The 22861-nt window shown below is 37.7% G+C and overlaps 1 protein-coding gene and 1 long non-coding RNA gene across 3 annotated transcripts in view; one reads left to right on the top strand and one right to left on the bottom strand.

The window, feature by feature from the left end:
• Window positions 1-7342, bottom strand: part of LOC132659700 (uncharacterized) — a 40361-nt gene extending 33019 nt beyond the window's left edge. Inside the window, exons 1-2 of the long non-coding RNA XR_009600427.1 lie at window positions 6863-7342; window positions 124-3479 (exon numbers count right to left, since the gene is read on the bottom strand). This is a non-coding gene — a long non-coding RNA (uncharacterized LOC132659700). The remainder of the gene's footprint in view (window positions 1-123; window positions 3480-6862) is intronic.
• Window positions 1-22861, top strand: part of SUGCT (succinyl-CoA:glutarate-CoA transferase) — a 762875-nt gene that overhangs the window by 284741 nt on the left and 455273 nt on the right. For both annotated transcript variants that reach the window (XM_042249226.1, XM_004008000.5), the window contains one exon: window positions 2207-2304. In XM_042249226.1, the coding sequence (XP_042105160.1) occupies window positions 2207-2304 (98 nt within the window). The remainder of the gene's footprint in view (window positions 1-2206; window positions 2305-22861) is intronic.

The raw sequence follows: 22861 nt of genomic DNA, 5'->3' as shown, positions 1-22861 counted from the left end.
TAATAATTTCAGCAAGTCCCACAAGAGAAATCCACATAAATCCATGCCCAAGCACATAAAAATATTACTGCTGAAAACTAAAGAAGAAACATTTGAAAGCACCTGGAGAAACTGACCTATTACCTTTCGGGGAACGTGACTTGATTGATTGCAGATTTCTTGTCAGAAACTCTTGTCAGATTTCTTGTCTTGACAAGATTTCTTGTCAGAACCTAGAGAGAAGTTGCACAGCATGTTTAAAGAGCTGAAAGGAAAGAGCTGTCAATGCAGAATTCTATATCTGATGGGAATATCTTTGAGAAACGAAAGTTAAGTAGATAACCTACCCTAGCATCCCCCCCCCGCCCCTTTCCCATCCTTCTTTTCAAAAATTTTTTTAAAATTTTATTTAAAAAAATTTATTTTTGCTCATACATGTGGCGTGTGGAATGTTAGTTCCCCAAACAGGGATTGAACCCACAGCCCCTGCCTTGGAAGCACAGAACTTTAACCACTGGACCACCAGAAAAGCCCTCATCCTTCTTTTTTGAACAAACACATGTTTTATTATTTCTTTGGGGAGAAACAGTACCTACTTGGAGTAGTTCACATTTATGTAATGCTTACTGTTTCAAGTACTTTCACTTGCATTGTTTCATTTTGTCCCAGGCAGCATTCTATTTCAAGTTCCTAAAGCACAGTTATGACTACAGCACCTGAAGCAGTCTCTCTAGAAAGTTCTGAATGCTAGCAAAGTGGGACAGAAGGATCATTACTTTGCCCACTATTTAACATCAACTATCAAAGAGAAAGGAAGTCTAATAAGTCAAATATTAAGAAGGATACATGAATGCATCCCAGTTACCATTGAGGGCAAACACTGAATAGTTTTTTATGACACTTACAGTATATTCTGAGTGAGACCACATTTATAAATTTAACATGAGGGCTAGTGAAGACACTTGCTTTTTCTTGAAATGACTTATTCACTCTTAGCAGAAGAGGGTGGGTCTTAATTCCTGGATAAGCCTTGAGGCCAATTCTGGGATCAGGTATGGTGACAGGGAGATTTTTAGAAAGGGCACTGTATGTAGTGTCACTTTTTAAAATCCAGGAGAGTAATGCTGTCTTTATTATTCCTCAAGGAAATGAATAAGTGGAACATGTGAAAGAGAAATTGTACTGTTGAGATGTTCTCTTTCCTTCAGGGAATCTTCTTCACTTCTCTGTCCTTTGTAAGATGATTAATGGCTTGATTTTATTTAAACTGTGGGAAACAAATGAAACCATTAAGTGTTTATATTTAAACCAAATACATTAATAGAGGTAGTGAAACTTTCTGTAGGCCACATGGCCTGCCCCAGCCCGTAAATGCTCCTTCTGACTTTCCAACACAACTGCCAAACACTGCCTCCACACATTCTTTTTAAAACTTCTTTTCCATTCCAAATCCACTTGGTACTTTCATTATGATCTTGTTAAAATTGCAAGATGTCCACTGGGACTTACAAGATAGATTTTCTCTTTATTGAGGAGGAGCAAAAAAGGAAGTATATGAAAGCATTTCTATTTGTTATTCCTTCAGGGAGTCATATTAAAGAAAAATAGTGACAGTTCTATAGGAAGAATATCTTTTAATTTGACATTGTTTTAATGGTGAGCATTTGAGGTCAGTGTGTTTGCCTCCCCTTGATTTTAGCACCTTGTACAACATCCTGGATAGGACTACTGGGACAGATAATATTATTTTATTTACATGTGGAACAAATAAGGGGATGTACCTACAAGATGTATGTTGATCATGGGCTTGATGTAAGTGCAGACATGCACTTATGATATTTGTTCTTGGAATTAGGTCTGTTTTACCCAATTTTGTACCCATAGCCCAGTTTCCTCTAGACAAGACTTACTGTGAGGATCTAATAACTCCGTTCCTATCTTCTCATAAATAGATACAAGATATTATGAAGGTCTGAGAACTTTTCCTGTGTTCCTATATGGAGATACCTGCTTAAATGTAGTTAAAAACTTCTTAAAGGTGACAAACTCAATCACTAGTATAACCTATCCTAGAATCCTTCCCTATATAAATATGCATGTTAAGAGGTATAAAGCCTAGCAAGGAATGGTCTTGGGGATGGAGTGGTAGGCCCTGAACTCTAGTACCCAGAGGCAGGTACACAAAAATTTTGTGGGTTTACACTTTAAAATTATTTTTCCCTTTTAGATCTTGAATTTGCCTGAACTGATCAATGATTCCAAGTATAGAACTAACCACCATCGGGTACAGAATAGAAAAGAACTTATTGAAATATTATCAACACGGTAAGCTTGGCTCTACTCTGTACATTTAAGAATTAATATGTTATTAGCATTTATCTGGTATTTTTCGGTGTTCTCTTCAGCTTACTTGGATTAACTTAAAAGTATCTTTCATTTCACAGAATTGGTTAGTGGAAATATGTTTTAAAGCTATGTTTTATTTTGTCTGAAAGAATTTTACATGTCTTATAAAGTACTGTATCATAACAATGATATAAATAAGAAAGTCACAATAACTTGAATTAAGTTGCTTCTTTATGGTATGTGTTTGGCTTTAGTTGATCATAAATAGGAGCAATAATAATTCAACATCATTTTTTACATTTACTGTATGAAACTCTCTCTCTATATAAGCTAATTTAACCCTTATAATAATCCTGTGAGAGAAGTTCTATCATTCTTACATTACAGCTAAGGAAACTGAGACAAGGGAGGTTTAGTCAAGAGTTTGTTGGCTTTTCTGAGTCTCTCCTGTGTAGTTTGTCATGATGATGTTTTAAAAATGGCAGATCGAGATAATGGATCATAAAGGATTAATGCTAATCAGTTAGAGTATTTGATTTCTAAATTATTTCATTCATGTCAGGTTATGCTTTTGTTAAAACCTATACCAGTGTTTCAAGTTTTCCCTAGAAAAAATTAATAATTCATACTTTTTCCTATCAGTTTCACTTCTGTTTACATCTAAACTTCTCAGTCTAAAGGAATAGAATGTGTTTTTTGTGGATCTAAATACCCACATGTACTGTTCTTCAGTGTGGAATGTTTGCTTTCATCACACCAGTAAACTAAGAACTTTTGTTCAAATACCATGTCTTGTCTTTTAAAAAAGGCCCTTGTGTTTCCATGTAGCATATATCAAACCTCTTAGGCTTACAGATATATAGAACAAACTAATGATTACCAGTGAGGATGTGGGGGAGGGGCTGTATAGGAGTCAGGGACTAGGAGGTATAGCCTATTGAGTGCAAGATAGGCTACATGGATGTATTGAACAATATGGGGAATATAGCCAATACTTTGTAATAATCAACCAGGACCTACTTAAAAAAAAAGAAGGACAAACAAGGGGACTTGCCTGGCAATCCAGTGATTAAGACTTCACCTTCCAATGCAGGGAGTGCAGGTTTGATTCCTGTTCAGGAAGCTAAGATCCCAAATGCCTTGTGATCAAAAAACTAAAACATAAAATAGAAGCAATATTGTAACAAATTCAATAAAGACTTTAAAAATGGTCCACATCAAAAAATATTAAACACACAAACAAACAAAACTTCTTAGCAAAACACTTCTAATGTTACATTTATTTCTGTTCCCTTATTTGGTAATTTCTACACGAGTCAGCATTACCTACTTGGTCTTTCCTGGATTTTAAGCACTTCTCTACAATGCCTGTATCTCCTTCTTCAATCAATGGGGCCTCTGTTTGTGGAACTGATATGCACAGAAGAGGGGAATGAGAATTGGGCTCCCCTTCTTTGGTCATTAGTTAAATAAAACTCAGATTCTACTGCAAAGCCAGAGAGCCCTCAGTCATTAACCTTTCACTCAATGAGAATCGGCCATTTAGCTCTGCTTTTTGCCTCTTTGCCTCTCATGCAGTTTTTAATTCATTAATATGACTTTTTCCTTTCACACAACGGTTACCAAGTTTCAATAATAGACACTTGTGAGAACCTTATCAAAAGCTCTTTGATAGTCTAAATAAATCATATCCATGCTGTGAGAAGAGTGGACCCAAGAAAAATACAAAACCTAGACAGATGCAAGTGTCCTCTTGTTTCTGAATTGTCAGCACTTTTATAACTTCAAGAACCACAAAATTATTGGTTTCCTATGTCCTAAAACTTGTATTCTTTGCTAAATTGTTATAGAATTCTGCTCTGTACAGACTTTGAACATCATCTGTAACAGTTTAATTTCTAATTTCTCTCTTTGGGGTGAATTAAATAACCTGACACCTTCTTCTTTCTACTCTTATATACCCAGAAGTGGGAATTTCAGCACTTTAGATCCCATAGGTTCTTGTGTCTTTATTCAGACTTTAGGAATCAAACTTGTAAAGAACAGGCTAAAGGGTAGTCTTAAGAGAGGAAACTTGATCGAGGAGGTCCCATCATCATACAGCCTGCAGTTAAAACACAGACTACTACTACAATGCCCTTGGTTGCCTGGGAGCCAGAGTCCCTGCTCTCTTTAATTGCTGTATGAATCTATTTTGGTGGTGCTTTGTGGGATGCAGTTCTTCAGTCTCTTCTCAAGTCTCGTCTTCTCCATGGTGGATCAAATAGTAATGACCAGCGAAGATTAGCATATTAGTCCCTTTCATAACTTTTTCATTTGTTTTTCTGAACAAATATCCATGGGTTCATTAGTACCATTAATTACTGGGCTTTTATAAGTATGTGTTAGTTGCTCAGTCATGTCCAACTCTTTGCAACTCCATGGACTATAGCCTGCCAGGCTCCTCTGTCCATGGAATTCTCCAGGTGAGAATACTGGAGTGGATTGCCATTTTTTCCTCCACGGGATCTTCCTGGCCCAGGGCTTGAATCTACTGCGTTGCAGTCAGATTCTTTACCAGCTGGGCCACCAGGGAAGCCCTGGCTTTCAGAAGTCTCTGTGAACGTTAAAAATATCTCATTTTCATGATTTTATGTTTTTATAATATTCAAAATATTAGTGGCTCTATATTAATTAGAGGATTAAATCTGGCTGTTTTGGTCTGACATTATGGCCTTCCACAATCTGACATGACCTTTCCTTTCCACCTTTTCTCAGTATAAAGAATAATATAGAGAAGTGAGTTCAGAGAGAGAGAGAGTGGGGGCAGCGGGTGGCGGGAACATCATGCTGAAAAAGTTCCAATAGACTTTATGATAAAGGAGTTCCTTAAACTTGAGAAACAAAGGAAAGTATTTGACCATAAAATGAGTTAGCTTATCAACAACTTCTATTTTCTGTCTAAACTAATGATAGATCTTTTTTTTCTGTCCAATTTTATTGAGATATAATTGATATATAATGTTGTATTAGTTTAAGGCATGCTGATAATGGTTTGATATGTGTATATATTCTGAAATGATGACCATAATAAGTTTTAGTCAACATCTATCATATCAGAATTACAAATCTTTTTTTTTCCCTTGTGATGAGAACTTTTAAGATCTGCTCTCTTAGCAACCATCAAATACGATACAGTATTATTACCTATAGTCACCAGTGTTGTTTAGTAGCTAAGTCACTTCTGACTCTTTGTGGCCCCATGGACTATAGCCCATCAGGCTTCTCTGTCCATGGGATTTCCCTGGCGAGAATACTGGAGTGGGTTGCCATTTCCTTCCCCAGGGGATCTTCCTGATCCAGGGATAGAACCCATGTCTCCTGCATTGCCGGCAGATTCTTTACTGCTGAGCCACCAGGGAAGCCCAAAGTCACCATACTCTATATTATATCCTCGGAGTTATTTATCTTGTAACTGGAAGTTTGTACCTTTTGACCACCTTCACCTATTTTCCCAGCTCTGGTAGAGTTCAAAGTTTTTGAGCAACTCAGAGTCATTCTTCATCACATGAAGAGACTTGAGGGACTCAAGAGTTTCAGTGGAACATGCTTCTCCATTGTTCATTCTCTTACTCATCTATTTAGCCCATTTATTGACTACCTACTATATGCCAGTGACTGTTTTGAGCCCTAGGAAAATGACATTAAAAAACCAACATAAAAATTCCTATATTCCTGGATTTTCATTAGAATAAACCTTGCAGACTTTCTGTAAGACTTGTAGGGCCTCTTCCATAAAACCATTTGTTTTGCTATGCCTCAGAAGTTAGTTGTTCATATTTATAAGCATTTTGTAAATTTTGCTTCATAGAAGTATTACAACTACAGGCTGTTAATTATTAATTGTTAATTATTTATTGTCCTTTCTTTGAGCATGTTATAGTACACATGCTACAAGTTTTGTGTGTGTGGTTTTCCTATCATTTCTATAGAAGAGCATGGTTTTTTTTGGTAACATTAGCTACATTGCCATGTGAATATGCCATGCTTTTTCTTGTCTGCTATTAAATATTACATCATAAAACTTTCCCTTGATGCTTGTAGACACTTTTCTCTGCCTATATTTCTGTTTTAGAAAATCTTCAAAATATATAATAATGTAGAGGGATTTGTTAGAGTGAATTTGCACTTTAGGCAACTTAAAAAAAAAAAACTCAACTATGATGGACTCACAGTGTTTATTAAAAAAAGAAAAAACAAAAAACTTCTTACCCCTTTCATCTAACTTGATATCTGAAAGTGGAAACAGAAGCATTTATGCATTTTTACAAAACCTGCTCTCCTAAATACACATGAAGTTTCCCTCTTGGGTTTCAAAATCTTCCATCCAAAGCATTTTTACCAAGTTTCGATTAATTTCCTGAGTAATTTCCCAAAGTAACTTTCCTGGCTATGGCAAACATTTATTTAAATGTTTTAGAACCTGGTAATTCTCTTTGAGTTCTCTGAAATTCATAAATTCTTTAGAAAGTGCCTACCAAAAATGTCAGTCACTTACCTCACTTTTCTGTTATTCTTGCTAAATTCAGTTTGATGCTACTCTCTGAGCATGGTCCGGCCCATTCAGGAAGGCAGCTGCATGTTTTTGTCATCAGCTGGGTTTTCCACAGCCAGCACACACACAATCCCCCTCAAGTGCTCTCAGGTGTTACTATTCCTCAACTGTCGCCCCAAGCACATTTTTTTTTTTTTAATTTAAAGGTGGAAGGCTTTCCCCTTGAGCTTGCCATTTTATCCAGGGTGTTGCAGAAAGTCTGTTTACCCAGCTGCTAAGACCAAAAATGAGATGAAGCTAAAGCATGTTAAAAGTCAGTCCCCAGCTAAAACACAAAAGAAGAGATATAATGGAGACTCATCCAGGGCCTGTTACAACAAACCCCTTCTTTGCAAAGCTAAGGAGCAACAAACTCCTCATCCTGTCCCACCCACATGCAGGACCAGCATTTTTGCAATAGTTCAGACCTTGCAGGAGAGACTGAAAATCACGATGTGTATTGATGCTAAGAAGAGAAAGATTAAGATGATGTATTAGTAGCTGGGGAGAAACAGTAGGAAGACATGAAGATGAAGGAAAGGAGAAATGAAGGGGAAAATAGAAATACAATTCCCTTTATTCCTCCCCCTTCCTCTCTTCATTTCTAGCGGCCACTGACTATATGCCCTTGTCCTGTAGATGCAGAGATGATAGAAGTGGTGGGCCCTTGGTCTAAGTAGGAAAACAAACAAATAAAGCAATGAACTAAGTGGTGCATGTGAAGTGGCACTGTGCACATACACGCAGGGTGCTAGGAGCTCAGAGAAGGGGCAGTTCCCTCAATTTGGGCAAGTCAGGGAAGGCTTCCTGTAGGCAGTGTCACCTGAAATGAGTCTTAAGGGACAAATAGAAATAGGCAGGTAAAGAAAAAAAATAGTTCAAAAGAGGAAATATCAAACTGAATATAATTTTATACAGAGAAAAAAATTAATCATAGGAGAAGAAAAGAAAGTAGCTTGGAGAAAAACTGATAACAACTTTTAAATTGCTTTTTGAAAAATGCCACACATATTAAGGAAGTGTATGTCAGTACAGTCCTGGTGAAGGCACTCCTAAAATGTTGGTTGTCCTAGGTTGTCATAAATGAAATGACAGTGTCAGATAAATTACCTTTTATTTTTAAAGTACTGTGGCAATTCCTTCAGTAAAATAAATCATTATTTTTGGTTTAGAATGATCTGAGTTTTAAGTCAAGTAATTGAATATCTACTTATTTTTAGACTTTTCTATATTAATATATCATGAAATTAAATGCCTTCTTTCAGAGCCTTCTAAACAGAGGTACTAAACAAATATTTGTTGAACTGAATCCAGAACTTATAAAAGAGCTTCATCTCTTTAAATTTGATGTCAGGTCATTTTCAAATAGACTTGTTCAGAATATTGGAGAGTTGGACCTGGAACATTTTGGGGGCTGTTGATGGAAGGCTTGTGACTTCAAAGATGCCTAAATATAATGTTAACTTTTAAAACCTGACATCTTGGCTCCATTAGGCAAATTTGGTCATTTCACTACCCTGACTAGATCTTTCATAGAGTCCCCACAGCTTTGAGGATAGTTTAAACTATTTATCTTAACATATGTAATTGCCTCTCCCACTTTTGCCTAGAACCATCTTATAATTTAGCCTGGTCTTTTAATCTGCTGTGTCTTCACATATGCTCAATGCTTTTCACTAAAACGATGAAGTTCCTTTGTTCTTTAAAATGAGCACAAATTTTGGGAGTTTTTTCTGTCATTTGTCTGTTTTAAGTGGCTCCTCCTATGTTGCTATGTGAAAGCATCTATTACACTCAGCTGTCATTCATCCTCCTCCTTCACAAGACAGTAAATTTCTTAAGGCAGAGACTAGCTTTTGATTTTCAAAGATTTTTTTATAAAAGGTTTGTTGCTGCTGCTGCTAAGTCACTTCAGTCGTGTCCAACTCTGTGCGACCCCATAGATGGCAGCCCACGAGGCTCTGCCATCACTGGGACTCTCCAGGCAAGAACACTGGAGTGGGTTGCCATTTCCTTCTCCAATGCCTGAAAGTGAAAAGTGAAAGTGAAGTCGCTCAGTTGTGTCCAACTCTTAGTGACCCCATGGACTGCAGCCTACCAGGTTCCTCCGTCCATGGGATTTTCCAGACAAGAGTACTGGAGTGGGGTGCCATTGCCTTCTCCATTAGAGCAGCTTTAGGTTATAGCAAAACTGAGAGGGAGGCACGAAGAGTTCCCATATACCCTCTGCTATCCTGTTTCCTGCCTCCCCCCAGCCTCTCCACTATCAACATTCCTCACCAGAATGGTACATCTGTTATAATTGATTCACCTACATTGACACATCATAAGAGACGATGTCATTTTAAAAAATTTTATTTCTAGTGCATATTTAGGTTCCTGACACTAGGTGTTCTTTGAGTTAGTGAACACATGAATTAATAAGGGGGAGGCAAAGCCATCCAAATTTGGCAAACCGGCTAACGGAAAAAGACCCAATGTCAGGTAAAGTAAAAAGAGGAGAGCAGTGGTAGCTAGAAATGACAACTTTTTCTAAACACATCTAGGAGGCCTGTGTTATGATCACAGAATATCAAAAGACCTGAAAACCAGAGTCTTCCACTAACTCTGTGGACTTGAGCAAATCCTCTGATTGCTCTGAGCCTCAGGTTCTCTTGTATACAGTGTGTCTAACAATACCTACATCATGCTGCTGCTGCTAAGTTGCTTTAGTCGTGTCCGACTCTGTGCGATCCCATAGACGGCAGCTCACCAGGCTCCCCCATCCCTGGGATTCTCTAGGCAAGAACACTGGAGTGGGTTGCCATTTCCTTCTCCAGTGCATGAAAGTGAAAAGTGAAAGGGAAGTCGCTCAGTCATGTCCGACTCTGCGACCCCATGGACTGCAGCCTATCAGGCTCCTCCATCCATGGGATTTTCCAGGCAAGCGTACTGGAGTGGGGTGCCATCACCTTCTCCGACCGACATCATGGTGAGAATTAAAGAACAGAACAGGCATGAAAGCTGCCAGCACAGCCCTTGGCATATGACAGTGTTCAGTGTATTATAGGAGAATCTCAATCCTTAAGAATCATAAAATCCTAATTTTTTGCCACCAGAGTTCCTCTATATCTTTTTTTATTCATAGATGCCATGTTTTGATATTTTTCTCATCCAAACTGTAATTATTATATGAATTACCTTTCACAATTTTTATTTAATAAAGTTTCTTTTAACTGCCAATCAGATTCTGATTAGTATGATATAACTAGTGTTATTGTACTGATTTGATTTAATTTTAGCAGAAATAAAGCATGACATTCTACTTGGCCTGTATGACCCTGTTGCAGCTAAATAAATTATTTCTGTTCAACTTAAAAAAATTAAAAATAGCTCACAAGATTCAGGAATACATTTAATTTTGTACAATGATGTTAATGACAGTTTCTTTTTCTTTTTTTCAAACCTAAAGTGGGCCTTAATAGCTCATATACTATTCCCTTTCAAGAAGTACTGTTTTTCAGTGTAGGCAATGAATTTGGAACTTGTGAACATTCCACTTAAATTATTCCATGCATTTGTGGTTGTACCTTCATAAATAATGAAACACTTTAGTGTGTTTCTCAGTTGCTATGCGGTGTTAATAGCCTCTATGAAGAGCTTCAGTCAGGGGCTTTGAACTCTGAAATAAAATGTATCCATGAGTTTTCCTGTGTCATTTTTATGGTTAAGTTTTTCAAAGTTTTAACGGGTATCTCTGGGCTTCCTGAAAGCTGTTGACTTTACCTTCTGTTGAATAACATCTATTGTTCTCGTGCTTTGTTGCTCAGTCGTGTCTGACTCTTTGCTACCCCATGGGCTGTAGCCCTCCAGGCTCCTCTATCCATGGGAATCCTCCAGGCAAGAATACTGGAGTGAGTTGCCATGCCCTTCTCCAGGGGGTCTTCCCAACCCAGGGATCGAACCCAGGTCTACTGCATTGCAGGCAGATTCTTTACTGTCTGAGCCACCAGGAAAGCTCAAGTATCCTTAATTTAAATTTATAGTAAAAAAATAAAAGCACCGCATATTTTTATCTCTTGCCCTTTCCCCTACCCTTGTCTTAAATCCTCATTTCAGTCCATCCTTCTATCTGCCTTCCATGGCCCCACCTTCCTGTCCTTATCCTGCCTTTCACAATTTGGACTCTTTTACTATTAAATAATAGGTAGATATCATGTATCACCTTCCTAGGTGGGTTTTGCCTTTTTACAGGAAGGCTTCATTGAACAGTGGTTTGCTTAAAGAACAGGAAGGGTTTTATCAGTGTCTGCCTATATGATATAATTTAAAAGAGCTACAAAGTGAAAAGTGAAGTCACTCAGTCGTGTCCGACTCTTCGCGACCCCATGGACTGCAGCCTTCCAGGCTCCCCCATCCCTGGGATACTCCAGGCAAGAATACTGGAGTGGGTTGCCATTTCCTTCTCCAGTGCCTGAAAGTGAAAAGTGAAAGTGAAGTCGCTCAGTTGTGTCCAACTCTTAGTGACCCCATGGACTGCAGCCTACCAGGCTCCTCCGTCCGTGGGATTTTCCAGGCAAGAGTACTGGAGTGGGGTGCCATTGCCTTCTCCGATACACACGCTACCTATCTATATATGTATAGTTATGTGTGTACCCGCACATGTGTACACACACAGAGCTGAACACTACCTGAATAACAACGACATACTGGGAGGCTCTGAACACCTGAATTCACAGATGATCAGGTGAGCTGATTGTAGAACTGATTACAGATTGCATGAAAATAAAATCCTACAGTAGCTACCAATCTCTTGAGAGCTTGGTGTTCTGGTCTCTCTTGAGGGGAGCGGGAGGCGGTCCTCTCTGCAACGTTGCATAGCCTGATATATGACTGCCTCCGTAAGCGGCTTTCTGCTGCTCAGAAAGCAGTTCAGGAGGTGGCGGGGGCAATGCCGTGTCATCCATGGTGGCTGTGGGTTCTGCTCTAGACACGAGGGAGGAGGAGAGCGAGCCGTGCCGGGTGATGGACTTGCGCTGCAGTGTCCTGTTGAGGTCAGCCAGGAAGCCAGGCTGGACAATAAGGCTGGATTTGGGCGAGGTACAAGGAACCACGGAATATAACTGTTCCTTATACATAGTTTGCTGGTTTCAGAAATTCTACAATTATAGATTTGAGGGACTTAAAATTTGGTTCACTCTGAAGCTTGGAACAGCACAGGAGGAGTTAAAGCATGAAGTCTTATTCCTTAGAGTTAATAAAATTTCCCAGGCCTTTTCATCAGACTAGATTTTAATATGGGAAAAGTGGAGAATTCACCAAAGCCCTGGCTGCCTAAGGTGGGTGAAAAGCAGAATGAAGGCTGAGAGCAGTCAGGGACCTCAGAGATTAAGTTTCCTCACTGACACTTTTGCCAGGGCTTGGAGGCTCTGAAAGTCTCTTTTAACCCTGATTAATTCCTCCCCTTTCTAAACCTGGCAATCTTTGACTCTCCCATGTCTACATGTTTTTAATATAACATAGAGAAACTTATTGTTTTCTCCCACGGAAACTTTTATGTTGGTCTAATATTCTCTTTCGCATGTGATCCCACTTTAAAATCTCTTCTGCCAGCCTTTTCCCCACTCCCTGACTTCTATTAGTATCTTATGAGGCTGAATTTTATGTGATTTATATATGTCCTCAACCTACATATTTAGTTTATTGCAACCTCCCCCTAAACCTTGCATAAAGCTTCAAATTGTATCATTGAAGGTTTATCTGGCATGTACTACAGAGGGCTGATTTGGATAAATGGATCTGACGTTTCCTGAGGGTCACATTTGTTTTCTTATGCATTCCATGGCAGCTCTGCCATTATCAGCTAATAGATGGTCCCTTGTAAAATGTCTATATTTTATGTGGTACATTTTCTGAATGTTGGTTATTTGGAAATAGATTTAAGTGGCTATGTGTTGTTACTATAAAATCAGCTTGGAGGGAGAAAGAATGAAAGAAACCCAGTCCTGGAACGCATCCTTTTGGCTTACAGAATGCAAAAGGACCCACTGCAACTCCAAACAAGCTCCTTGTGACCAGGGCTCTTTCCACCCTGTTAAGAGAATTCTTTGTGACTGAGAATCAAATGATGTCTTTAAGTGAGTCAGGGTGGAATGGAATGTCATCCCACTCCTACTTTCCTCCTCCTTTTTTCCAGGAGGGCTATAAACCATTCCACACTGCCTTTTAGTAGAAAGAATTAGGTGGTAGGGGTGGGATATTTATATGTATGTGCGGGGCGGGGGGTGGGGTGGATGATGGTGGAGGGAGGGTGTCCAGTAAACTCTCTTTCCCTGGATAAAACATTTAATACCCTCATCTCTCCATTGGAACTTAATGTATATTTTTAGATTTATAGAATGTTAGAGTCCTAAACACTTGGAGAGCTGGATAGAACTTGGGATATCATAGAACTTAACCCCTTCCTATGTATAAGAACTTGGAATTTAATGGCATCATGACCAGAAACCCCTTGAAATCTGGTGGGAGATTCCACAAAGCTTGAAAGGCTTTCCTTTTAGAAGGATGTAGGCACAGCTCCCCAGACTTTGTTGGCTGACCTTCTTTTGCTCTTGACTTTTGAATTGGATAGAGAATCTGGAGTTTGACTCGGTCTCCTGACACTCAGACTCCCAGACTCATTCCTGCCCTGCCCAATTTCCTGCCTGCCTTTGGCTCAGACTGAGTTCTGTTCTGTAATAACTTTGCCCCCCCCCCCCCCCCACTTGGGTCCTATGCTTATCTCTTCATAGCTTGAGCTTTGCAGCATAGGCCTTCCTTGGTCCTTTGATCTTACACCAACTGATGTTTCTAGGAAGAGCTGACTCCACCTCTTTCCCAGTGCTGACAGCTGACATGCCTGCTGAGCTCTGATTTCCACCAGCTGTCCAGCATCCTGGAACATTCCCTAGTGACCAGCTGTTCCTCGCCGTCTTCACCTGGACAGTTCACAGTAGTTTTGGCAAGCTGCTCACTGCTTCCAAAGCCAGACTAGACCTACCTTAGTTCTAGTTTAATATGTTTTTCCCAATATCACACAGCTCACAGGTGAGGCTCAAATTGGAATATCTTGATTATCAATGCCTTTTCCATAGTACTCACAGGGCAATTGTTTCTCTTTTTTTATAACTAGGAATTTTGTGTTTAGAATAATCTTGGCTAGGAAAAGAAACTCAGTGAACATTCTACACCCCCCCCCCCCCCCACAGGCGTGCATACACACACACACAAAACTTTTAATCTTTCAGTTTATATAAATTTGCGTTTTTCTTAATGATTTTTCTTCCCTCTATTGTGAATTGTTTTTCTTTTCTCATTTGCTAACTTTGGAAAAGGAAAAATCCAGACATTGGAATGTCTGAGTTTATTTAAGTCTCAGTACTCTGTTCAATTTAATGAAGGGAAACAAAAAAGGAAAATCAGAATGCTGGCCTGGATCTTTGTGGCTCTGGGATTGGCCCTTTTTGGTGGTCACTGATAATATACTGTATTTGGAAAATAAGAGTAATTGGTGGTTCCAAGCTATTTTTAATCACATTAAAATGTAGAAATATGTTCTAAAATATAGACATTTAGAACTATTACAAACAGAAATTGTGAGAAACATAATCATTTTGTAATAATTTAAAATACCTTTTCTAAAATAGAAAAATAAAAAGATTTATTTAGTATATTTCATGAGGTGGAAATAGTAGACATAGGTCACATTGCACAACCTGCTAACAGAGAGCATATATTTGTTTTAGTGTCTATCTATGCAGCATTTATAAACACTGATTACAGACTAGGTTACAAAGAAGACATTATTAATAGTAAACTTCAAGAAAGTTAGTTCAAAAACTAACCATAATGAAATATTCTAAAAATTATTACCAAATTTCAATAAGTAAAACAGCATGTAAGCAAAAAAATTTGACATGGGATGAAAATTTTAAAATCATATTTAACTATTATGGTAGAGCAAACCATCCTAAAATTTGCTGTTTTAAAATGTATCTGAAAACCTTTTCTATGGAGTTAGATAGAAAATACTTTAGGCTCTGTGGACTTTGTAGTCTATATCATAGTTACTTCACTATTGCAGTGAGATGGCAACCATAGAGAATACTTTAATGAATGAATGTGACTGTATTCCAAAAAAACTTTATCTATGGACATTGAAAATTGAATTTCATACATTTTTCATGCATTATGAGATATTATTCTTTTGATTTCCTTCAATCATTTTAAATGTATCCATTTTTTATTGAGAACAAAGAATTTACTCTCAACAATTTTCCTCCATATCATATAGCAGCATTAGCTATAGTCAACATGTTACATATTACATTCCTAGTATTTATTTATTTTATAGCTGGAAGTTTATACCTTTTGAATACCTTCTTCCACTTTCCCTTCCTTTTACTCTTTGCTTCTGTTTACCACAAGTCTGGTCTCTTTTTCTGAGTTTTTTTTTTTTTTTTTTAAGTACTACATCCAAGTGAGATCATACAGTATTTGTCTTTCTCTGTCCAACTTATTTCACTTAGCATAAGACTTGCTCACTTTTTATGTCTGAATAATATTCCATTGTCTGTATTTACCACAATTTCTTTATCCATTTATCTATTTGTGGACAGTTTGTTTCCATGCATTGACTATAGCAGATAATGCTGCTGTGCACATTGGGATATAAATATCTTCTCAAGTCGGTGTGTTCATTTCCTTTGGATGAATCCCCAGATATTGGGATGTAATATCTTCTCAAGTTAGTGTGTGCATTTCCTTTGGATGAATCCCCAGCTATGGAATTGCTGGATTATGTGATAGACCATTTAGATATGACCTAAATCAAATCCCTTATGATTATACACTGGAAGTGAGAAATAGATTTAAGGGCCTAGATCTGATAGATAGAGTGACTGATGAACTATGGAATGAGGTTCATGACATTGTATGGGAGACAGGGATCAAGACCATCCCCATGGAAATGAAATGCAAAAAAGCAAAACGGCTGTCTGGGGAGGCCTTACAAATAGCTGTGAAAAGAAGAGAAGCAAAAAGCAAAGGAGAAAAGGAAAGATATAAGCATCTGAATGCAGAGTTCCAAAGAATAGCAAGAAGAGATAAGAAAGCCTTCTTCAGTGATCAATGCAAAGAAATAGAGGAAGACAACAGAATGGGAAAGACTAGAGATCTCTTCAAGAAAATTAGAGATACCAAGGGAACATTTCATGCAAAGAAATGGTATGGACCTAACAGAAGCAGAAGATATTAAGAAGAGGTGGAGTATACACAATGGAGTATTACTCAGCCGTTAAAAAGAATTCATTTGAATCAGTTCTGATGAGATGGATGAAACTGGAGCCATTATACAGAGTGAAGTAAGCCAGAAAGAAAAACACCAATACAGTATACTAACCCACATATATGGAATTTAGGAAGATGGCAATGACGACCCTGTATGCAAGACAGGAAAAAAGACACAGATGTGTATAATGGACTTTTGGACTCAGAGGAAGAGGGAGAGGGTGGGATGATTTGGGAGAATGGGAATTCTAACATGTATACTATCATGTAAGTATTGAATCGCCAGTCTATGTCTGACACAGGGTGCAGCATGCTTGGGGCTGGTGCATGGGGATGACCCAGAGAGATGTTGTGGGGAGGGAGGTGGGAGGGGGTTCATGTTTGGGAACGCATGTAAGAATTAAAGATTTTAAAATTTAAAAAATAAAAAACTAAAAAAAAAAAAAAAAGAAGAAGAGGTGGCAAGAATACACGGAACAAAAAAGAATACACTGTACAAAAAAGATCTTCATGACCCGGATAATCACGATGGTGTGATCACTCATCTAGAGCCAGACATCCTGGAATGTGAATTCAAGTGGACCTTAGAAAGCATCACTATGAACAAAGCTAGTGGAGGTGATGGAATTCCAGTTGAGCTATTTCAAATCCTGAAAGATGATGCTGTGAAAGTGCTGCACTCAATATGCCAACAAATTTGGAAAACTCACCAGTGGCCACAGGACTGGAAAATGGCAGTTTTCATTCCAATCCCAAAGAAAGGCAATGCCAAAGAATGCTCAAACTACCGGACAATGGCACTCATCTCACATGCTAGTAAAGGAATGCTCAAAATTCTCCAAACCAGGCTTCAGCAATACGTGAACTGTGAAATTCCTGATGTTCAAGCTGGTTTTAGAAAAGGCAGAGGAACTAGAGATCAAATTGCCAACATCCACTGGATCATGGAAAAAGCAAGAGAGTTCCAGAAAAACATCCATTTCTACTTTTTTGACTATGCCAAAGCCTTTGACTGTGTGGATCACAATAAACTGTGGAACATTCTGAAGGAGATGGGAATACCAGACCACCTGATCTGCCTCTTGAGAAATCTGTATGCAGGTCAGGAAGCAACAGTTAGAACTGGGCATGGAACAACAGACTGGTTCCAAATAGGAAAACGAGTACATCAAGGCTATATATTGTCACCCTGCTTATTTAACTTATATGCAGAGTACATTATGAGAAACGCTGGACTGGAAGAAACACAGGCTGGAATCAAGATTGCTGGGAGAAATATCAATCACCTCAGATATGCAGATGACACCACCCTTATGGCAGAAAATGAAGAGGAACTGAAAAGCCTCTTGATGAAAGTGAAAGAGGAGAGTGAAAAAGTTGGCTTGAAGCTCAACATTCAGAAAATGAAGTTCATGGCATCTGGTCCCATCACTTCATGGGAAATAGATGGGAAAACAGTGGAAACAGTGTCAGACTTTACTTTTTGGGGCTCCAAAATCACTGCAGATGGTGAGTGCAGCCATGAAATTAAAAGACGCTTACTCCTTGGAAGAAAAGTTATAACCAACCTAGATAGCATATTGAAAAGCAGACACATTACTTTGCCGACTAAGGTCCGTCTAGTCAAGGCTATGGTTTTTCCTGTGGTCATGTATGGATGTGAGAGTTGGACTTGAAGAAGGCTGAGTGCAGAAGAATTGATGCTTTTGAACTGTGGTGTTGGAGAAGACTCTTGAGAGTCCCTTGGACTGCAAGGAGATCCAACCAGTCCATTCTGAAGGAGATCAGTCCTGGGATTTCTTTGGAAGGAATGATGCTAAAGCTGAAACTCCAGTACTTTGGCCACCTCATGCGAAGAGTTGACTCATTGGAAAAGACTCTGATGCTGGGAGGGATTAGGGGCAGGAGGAGAAGGGGACGACCGAGGATGAGATGGCTGGATGGCATCACCGTCTCGATGGACGTGAGTCTGAGTGAACTCCGGGAGTTGTGATGGACAGGGAGGCCTGGCGTGCTGTGATTCATGGTGTCACAAAGAGTCAGACATGACTGAGTGACTGAAATGAACTGAACTGAACTAAACTGTGATATTTCTATTTTTAACCTTTTGAGGATCCTCCATAGCATTTTCCGTAGTGCTTACCAATTTACAAGCCCACCAGCAGTCCAAAAGAGTTCCCTTTTCTTCACAGGTATGACAGCATTTGTCATTTCTTTCTTTTTGATGATGCCATTCTAACAAGCATAACTTGATGTCTTATTGTGGCTTTAATTTGCATTTTCTTGGTGACTAGTGATGTTAAATATCTTTTCATGCGCCTTTTGGCCATCTGTATGAATTCTTTAGAGACATATCTATTCAGGCTCTTTGCCTATTTTTTTAAATTGGGTTATTTGGATTTTGGTATTTAATGAATTATTTATATATTTTGAATATTAACCCATTTTCATGTATATAGTTTGCAAATTTTTCTTCCCATTCCACAGGTTGTCTTTTCACTTTGTTGATGGTTTCTTTCATTGTGCAGAAGCAGTTCGATACAGTCCCACTTGTTTGTTTCAATATTGTTTCTTGTAGTTTAGGTGTCATATCAAAAAAAATCATTGCCAGCACCAATGTCAAGGAGCTTTATTTCTCTGTGTTTTCATCTTGAACTTTCATGGTTTCAGATCTTACATTTAAGTCTTTAATTCATTTAAACTAATATTTGTGAGTGGTGTAAGATACAGGCACAGTTTCATTCCTTTACATGTGAATATCCAGTTACATTTATTTAAAACTCTGTCTCTTTTTCATTGAGTATTCTTAGCTCACCTTTGAAGTATTAATTGACCATATACACTCAGGTGTATTTCTGGGCTCTCCTTTCTATTCCACTGGTCTATTTGTCTGTTTTTAATGCCAGTACCAAATTGTTTTGATGACTACAGCTTTATAGCATTGCTTGAAATCAAGAAGTGTGATACCTCCTGTTTTGATCTTTGTCAGGATTTCTTTGGCTACTCAGGGTCTTTTGTGGTTTCATATAAATTTCAGAAGTGTTTTTCTACTTCTGTAACAAGATGTCATTGGGATGTTGATAGAATTTGAATTGAATTTATAGATGGCTTTTGATGGTATTGACATTTTAACAATATTAATTCTTCTAATCCATGAACATGAAATACTTTTTTGTTTATTTGTGTTTTTATTATTTTCTTTCATCAGTACCTTATAATTTTCATAGTGGAGATCTTTCTCCTCTTCATGCCAATTTATTCTAAATATTTTGTTGTTTTTGATTCTATTATAAGTGAGATTAATTTCCTTAATTTCTATTCTCCTTCATTTATTTCTGTTCTAATCTTTGTTGTTTTCTTTCTTCTTTAACTTTGGGCTCAGTTTGTCCTTCTTTTCCTAGTTCCGTAAGGTATTCATTTTTAGCTCAAGGGCTGTACAGGAAGAGGTGGACTAAATGTGCTCCGTTGGTCATAGTTTTCAAGCCCTTGTTTTGAAACATCAATGATTTATTATTATTATTATTATTATTATTATGGCAATTCTGAGGGTTGACTGGGTGGTTCTGCTGGACTTGGAGGAGCCCGTTTATGTGGATGTTTTCAGTTAGATGGTTATCTGGGCTAGAAAGACTAGGATGGCCTCACTCATTTGACTGATTGGGGTTGGCTGTTGGCTGCAAGGAGTGTCTTGGATCTCTTCCTCATCTTTTTCACCTGTCAAGCTAGAGAGGCTTTCTTTCCTACATGTGATCTTTAAACACTAGTTAAAAAGACAACAGCAGAAGCAACAAGGCCTCTTGAGGTGTTGGCTCTAGAACTTGTACAGTGTCTCTTCCATCACATTTTATTATTCAAAATGAGTCATGAGGCCAGTTCACATTCAAGTTGAAGACAAATAATTTATTAATGTGTATTATGAATCTCTTTGGAGAAATGTAGCAAGCAGTGATTTCCAAACTTATGTGGCCAGAAAAAGTTTCTTTCACCTTCTTACTCCACTAATCCCAATTCCTATTAACACATCAAGTGATCCTAGTGTACCTTGGAATACAGCTTTGGAAATCAGATAATCTAATCTAATTTAGAGAAATAGGTACTAAAATGGTATCAGATATAATTTTATGTTGAAAGAATACACACTGCATTACACTACCCTACAATTAAGTAGAGCTTATCTTGGGTATTAAAGTTAGAAAATCTAGGACTTGAACTTGTGTAGGAGTTCTAAATTTTACTGTTGTATTACACTAGAGTGGAAATTATGTATTTCTTGGACTGGATGGCTTATTTTAATACTGGAACAAAATTTCATTACCTAAGACAGATTGGAAAAGCTGTTGGACCTTTCCAGATTTTATCCAGGGTTTGGTAAATACTAAATTTAGAGAATGAGTTGGAAATTGGGAGAGAAAATAAAGTTGGTTTCTGAATATGTACTACTAACTATAGGTAGTTTACTAAAAGGATTTATGAAGAAAGTATTAAAAATAATACTGCATATTATATTAAATGAATAATTTTTAAATTAATTAATTTATTTTAATTGGAGGTTAATTACTTTACAATATCATGGTGATTTTTGCCATACACTGACATGAATCAGCCACAGGTGTACATATGTTCCCCATCCCAAACCTCCCTCCCACCTTCCTCCCCATCCCATCCCTCTGGGCTGTCCCAGTGAATCAGCTTTGAGTGCCCTGTTTCAGGCATCGAACTTGGATTGCTCATCTATTTCACATATGGTAATATACATGTTTCAATGCCATCATGTCAAATCATCCCACCCTCGCCTTCTCCCACAGAGTCCAAAAGGCTGTTCTTTATATCTGTGTCTCTTTTGCTGTCTTGCATATAGGGTTGTCACTACCATCTTTCTAAACTCCATATATATGCATTAATATACTGTATTGATATTTTTCTTTCTGACTTACTTTACTCTGTATAATAGGCTCCGGTTTCATCCTCCTCATTAGAACTTATTAAAATGCATTCTTTTTAATAGCTGAGTAATAGTCCATTGTGTATATGTACCACAGCTTTCTCATCCATTCGTCTGCTGATGGACATCTAGGTTGCTTCCATGTCCTGGCTATTATAAACAGTGCTGCGATGAACATTGGGATACACGTGTCTCTTTCAATTCTGGTTTCCTCGGTGTGTATGCCCAGCAGTGGGATTGCTGAGTCGTATGGCAGTTCTACTTCCAGTTTTTTAAGGAATCTCTACACTGTTCTCCATAGTGGCTGTCCTAGTTTGCATTCCCACCAACACTATAAGAGGGTACTGTTTTCTCCACACCCTTTCCAGCATTTATTGTTTGTAGACTTTTTGATAGCAACCATTCTGACTGGCATGAGATGGTGCCTCATTGTGGTTTTGATTTGCATTTCTCTGATAATGAGTGAAGTCGAGCATCTTTTCATATCTTTGTTAGCCATCTGTCTGTCTTCTTTGGAGAAATGTCTGTTAAGTTCTTTGGCCCATTTTTGGATTGGGTCGTTTATTTTTCTGGTATTGAGCTGCATGAGCTGCTTTTATATTTTTGAGATTAGTTGTTTGTCAGTTGCTTCATTTCCTATTATTTTCTCCCATTCTAAAGACTGTGTTTTCACCTTGCTTATAGTTTCCTTTGTTGTGCAAAAGCTTTTAAGTTTAATTAGATCCCATTTGTTTATTTTTGCTTTTATTTCCATTACACTGGGAGGTGGGTCATAGAGGATCTTGCTGTGGTTTATGTCAGAGAGTGTTTCGCCTATGTTTTTCTCTAGGAGTTTTATAGTTTCTGGTCTTACATTTAGATCTTTAATCCATTTTGAGTTTATCTTTGTGAATGGTGTTAGAAAGTGTTCTAGTTTATTCTTTTACAGGTGGTTGACCAGTTTTCCCAGCACCACTGTTAAAGAGAATGTCTTTTCTCCATTATATATTTTTGCCTCCTTTGTCAAAGATAAGGTTTCCATAGGTGTGTGGATTTATCTCTGGGCTTTCTATTTTGTTCCATTGATCTATATTTCTGTTATATTAAAGGAATAATATTTTTAAGGAAAATTACAACTAGCAGAGTTAACCATGTGATGAAAAACAAAGTCAATGTATAGAAAATAGTACTTTCCTATTTAATCCAAAGATGTCATGAAGGAGAGATTCCTTACATGGTCAATAGCAGCAATATCAAATACAAAATGCCTGGAAAAAAATAGTAATGAGATATATGAGATTCACCTGAAAAAAAAATTTCTTGCCTAGGAAAACTAAATATTGTAAATTTGTCAATTTTCCCCATTACTAATAGTTGAACAAAATTCCAAATACCATTTCAAGGTTAGTTTTGGAATTTAATACAGTCTAAAATTTATGTTGAGAATAAGTTTACTAGATAGATTATTAAAAAGTTACTGGAGAGGACAATCACTAATATATATTAGAACAACTCTAAGTGTTAAAACACTATAAATAAATTGAAAAAAAAGTAGGGAAACTGTTTCCAATAATAACTGCAGATAATGGTAGTTATTTTACAAGGAATATAGACAGATCAGTAAAAAACCTACAATAGTTTAACTTGAAGAAATAATTCATAAAAGCTGAAATCCTCATGTGAAATTAATATATAAAAAGTATTTGGCCCTACTCCAGTACTCTTGCCTGGAAAAT

Source organism: Ovis aries, chromosome 4 (genome assembly GCF_016772045.2).
Source record: "Ovis aries strain OAR_USU_Benz2616 breed Rambouillet chromosome 4, ARS-UI_Ramb_v3.0, whole genome shotgun sequence".
Lineage (NCBI taxonomy): Eukaryota > Metazoa > Chordata > Mammalia > Artiodactyla > Bovidae > Ovis > Ovis aries.
This window is presented reverse-complemented; position numbering and strand designations above follow the sequence as displayed.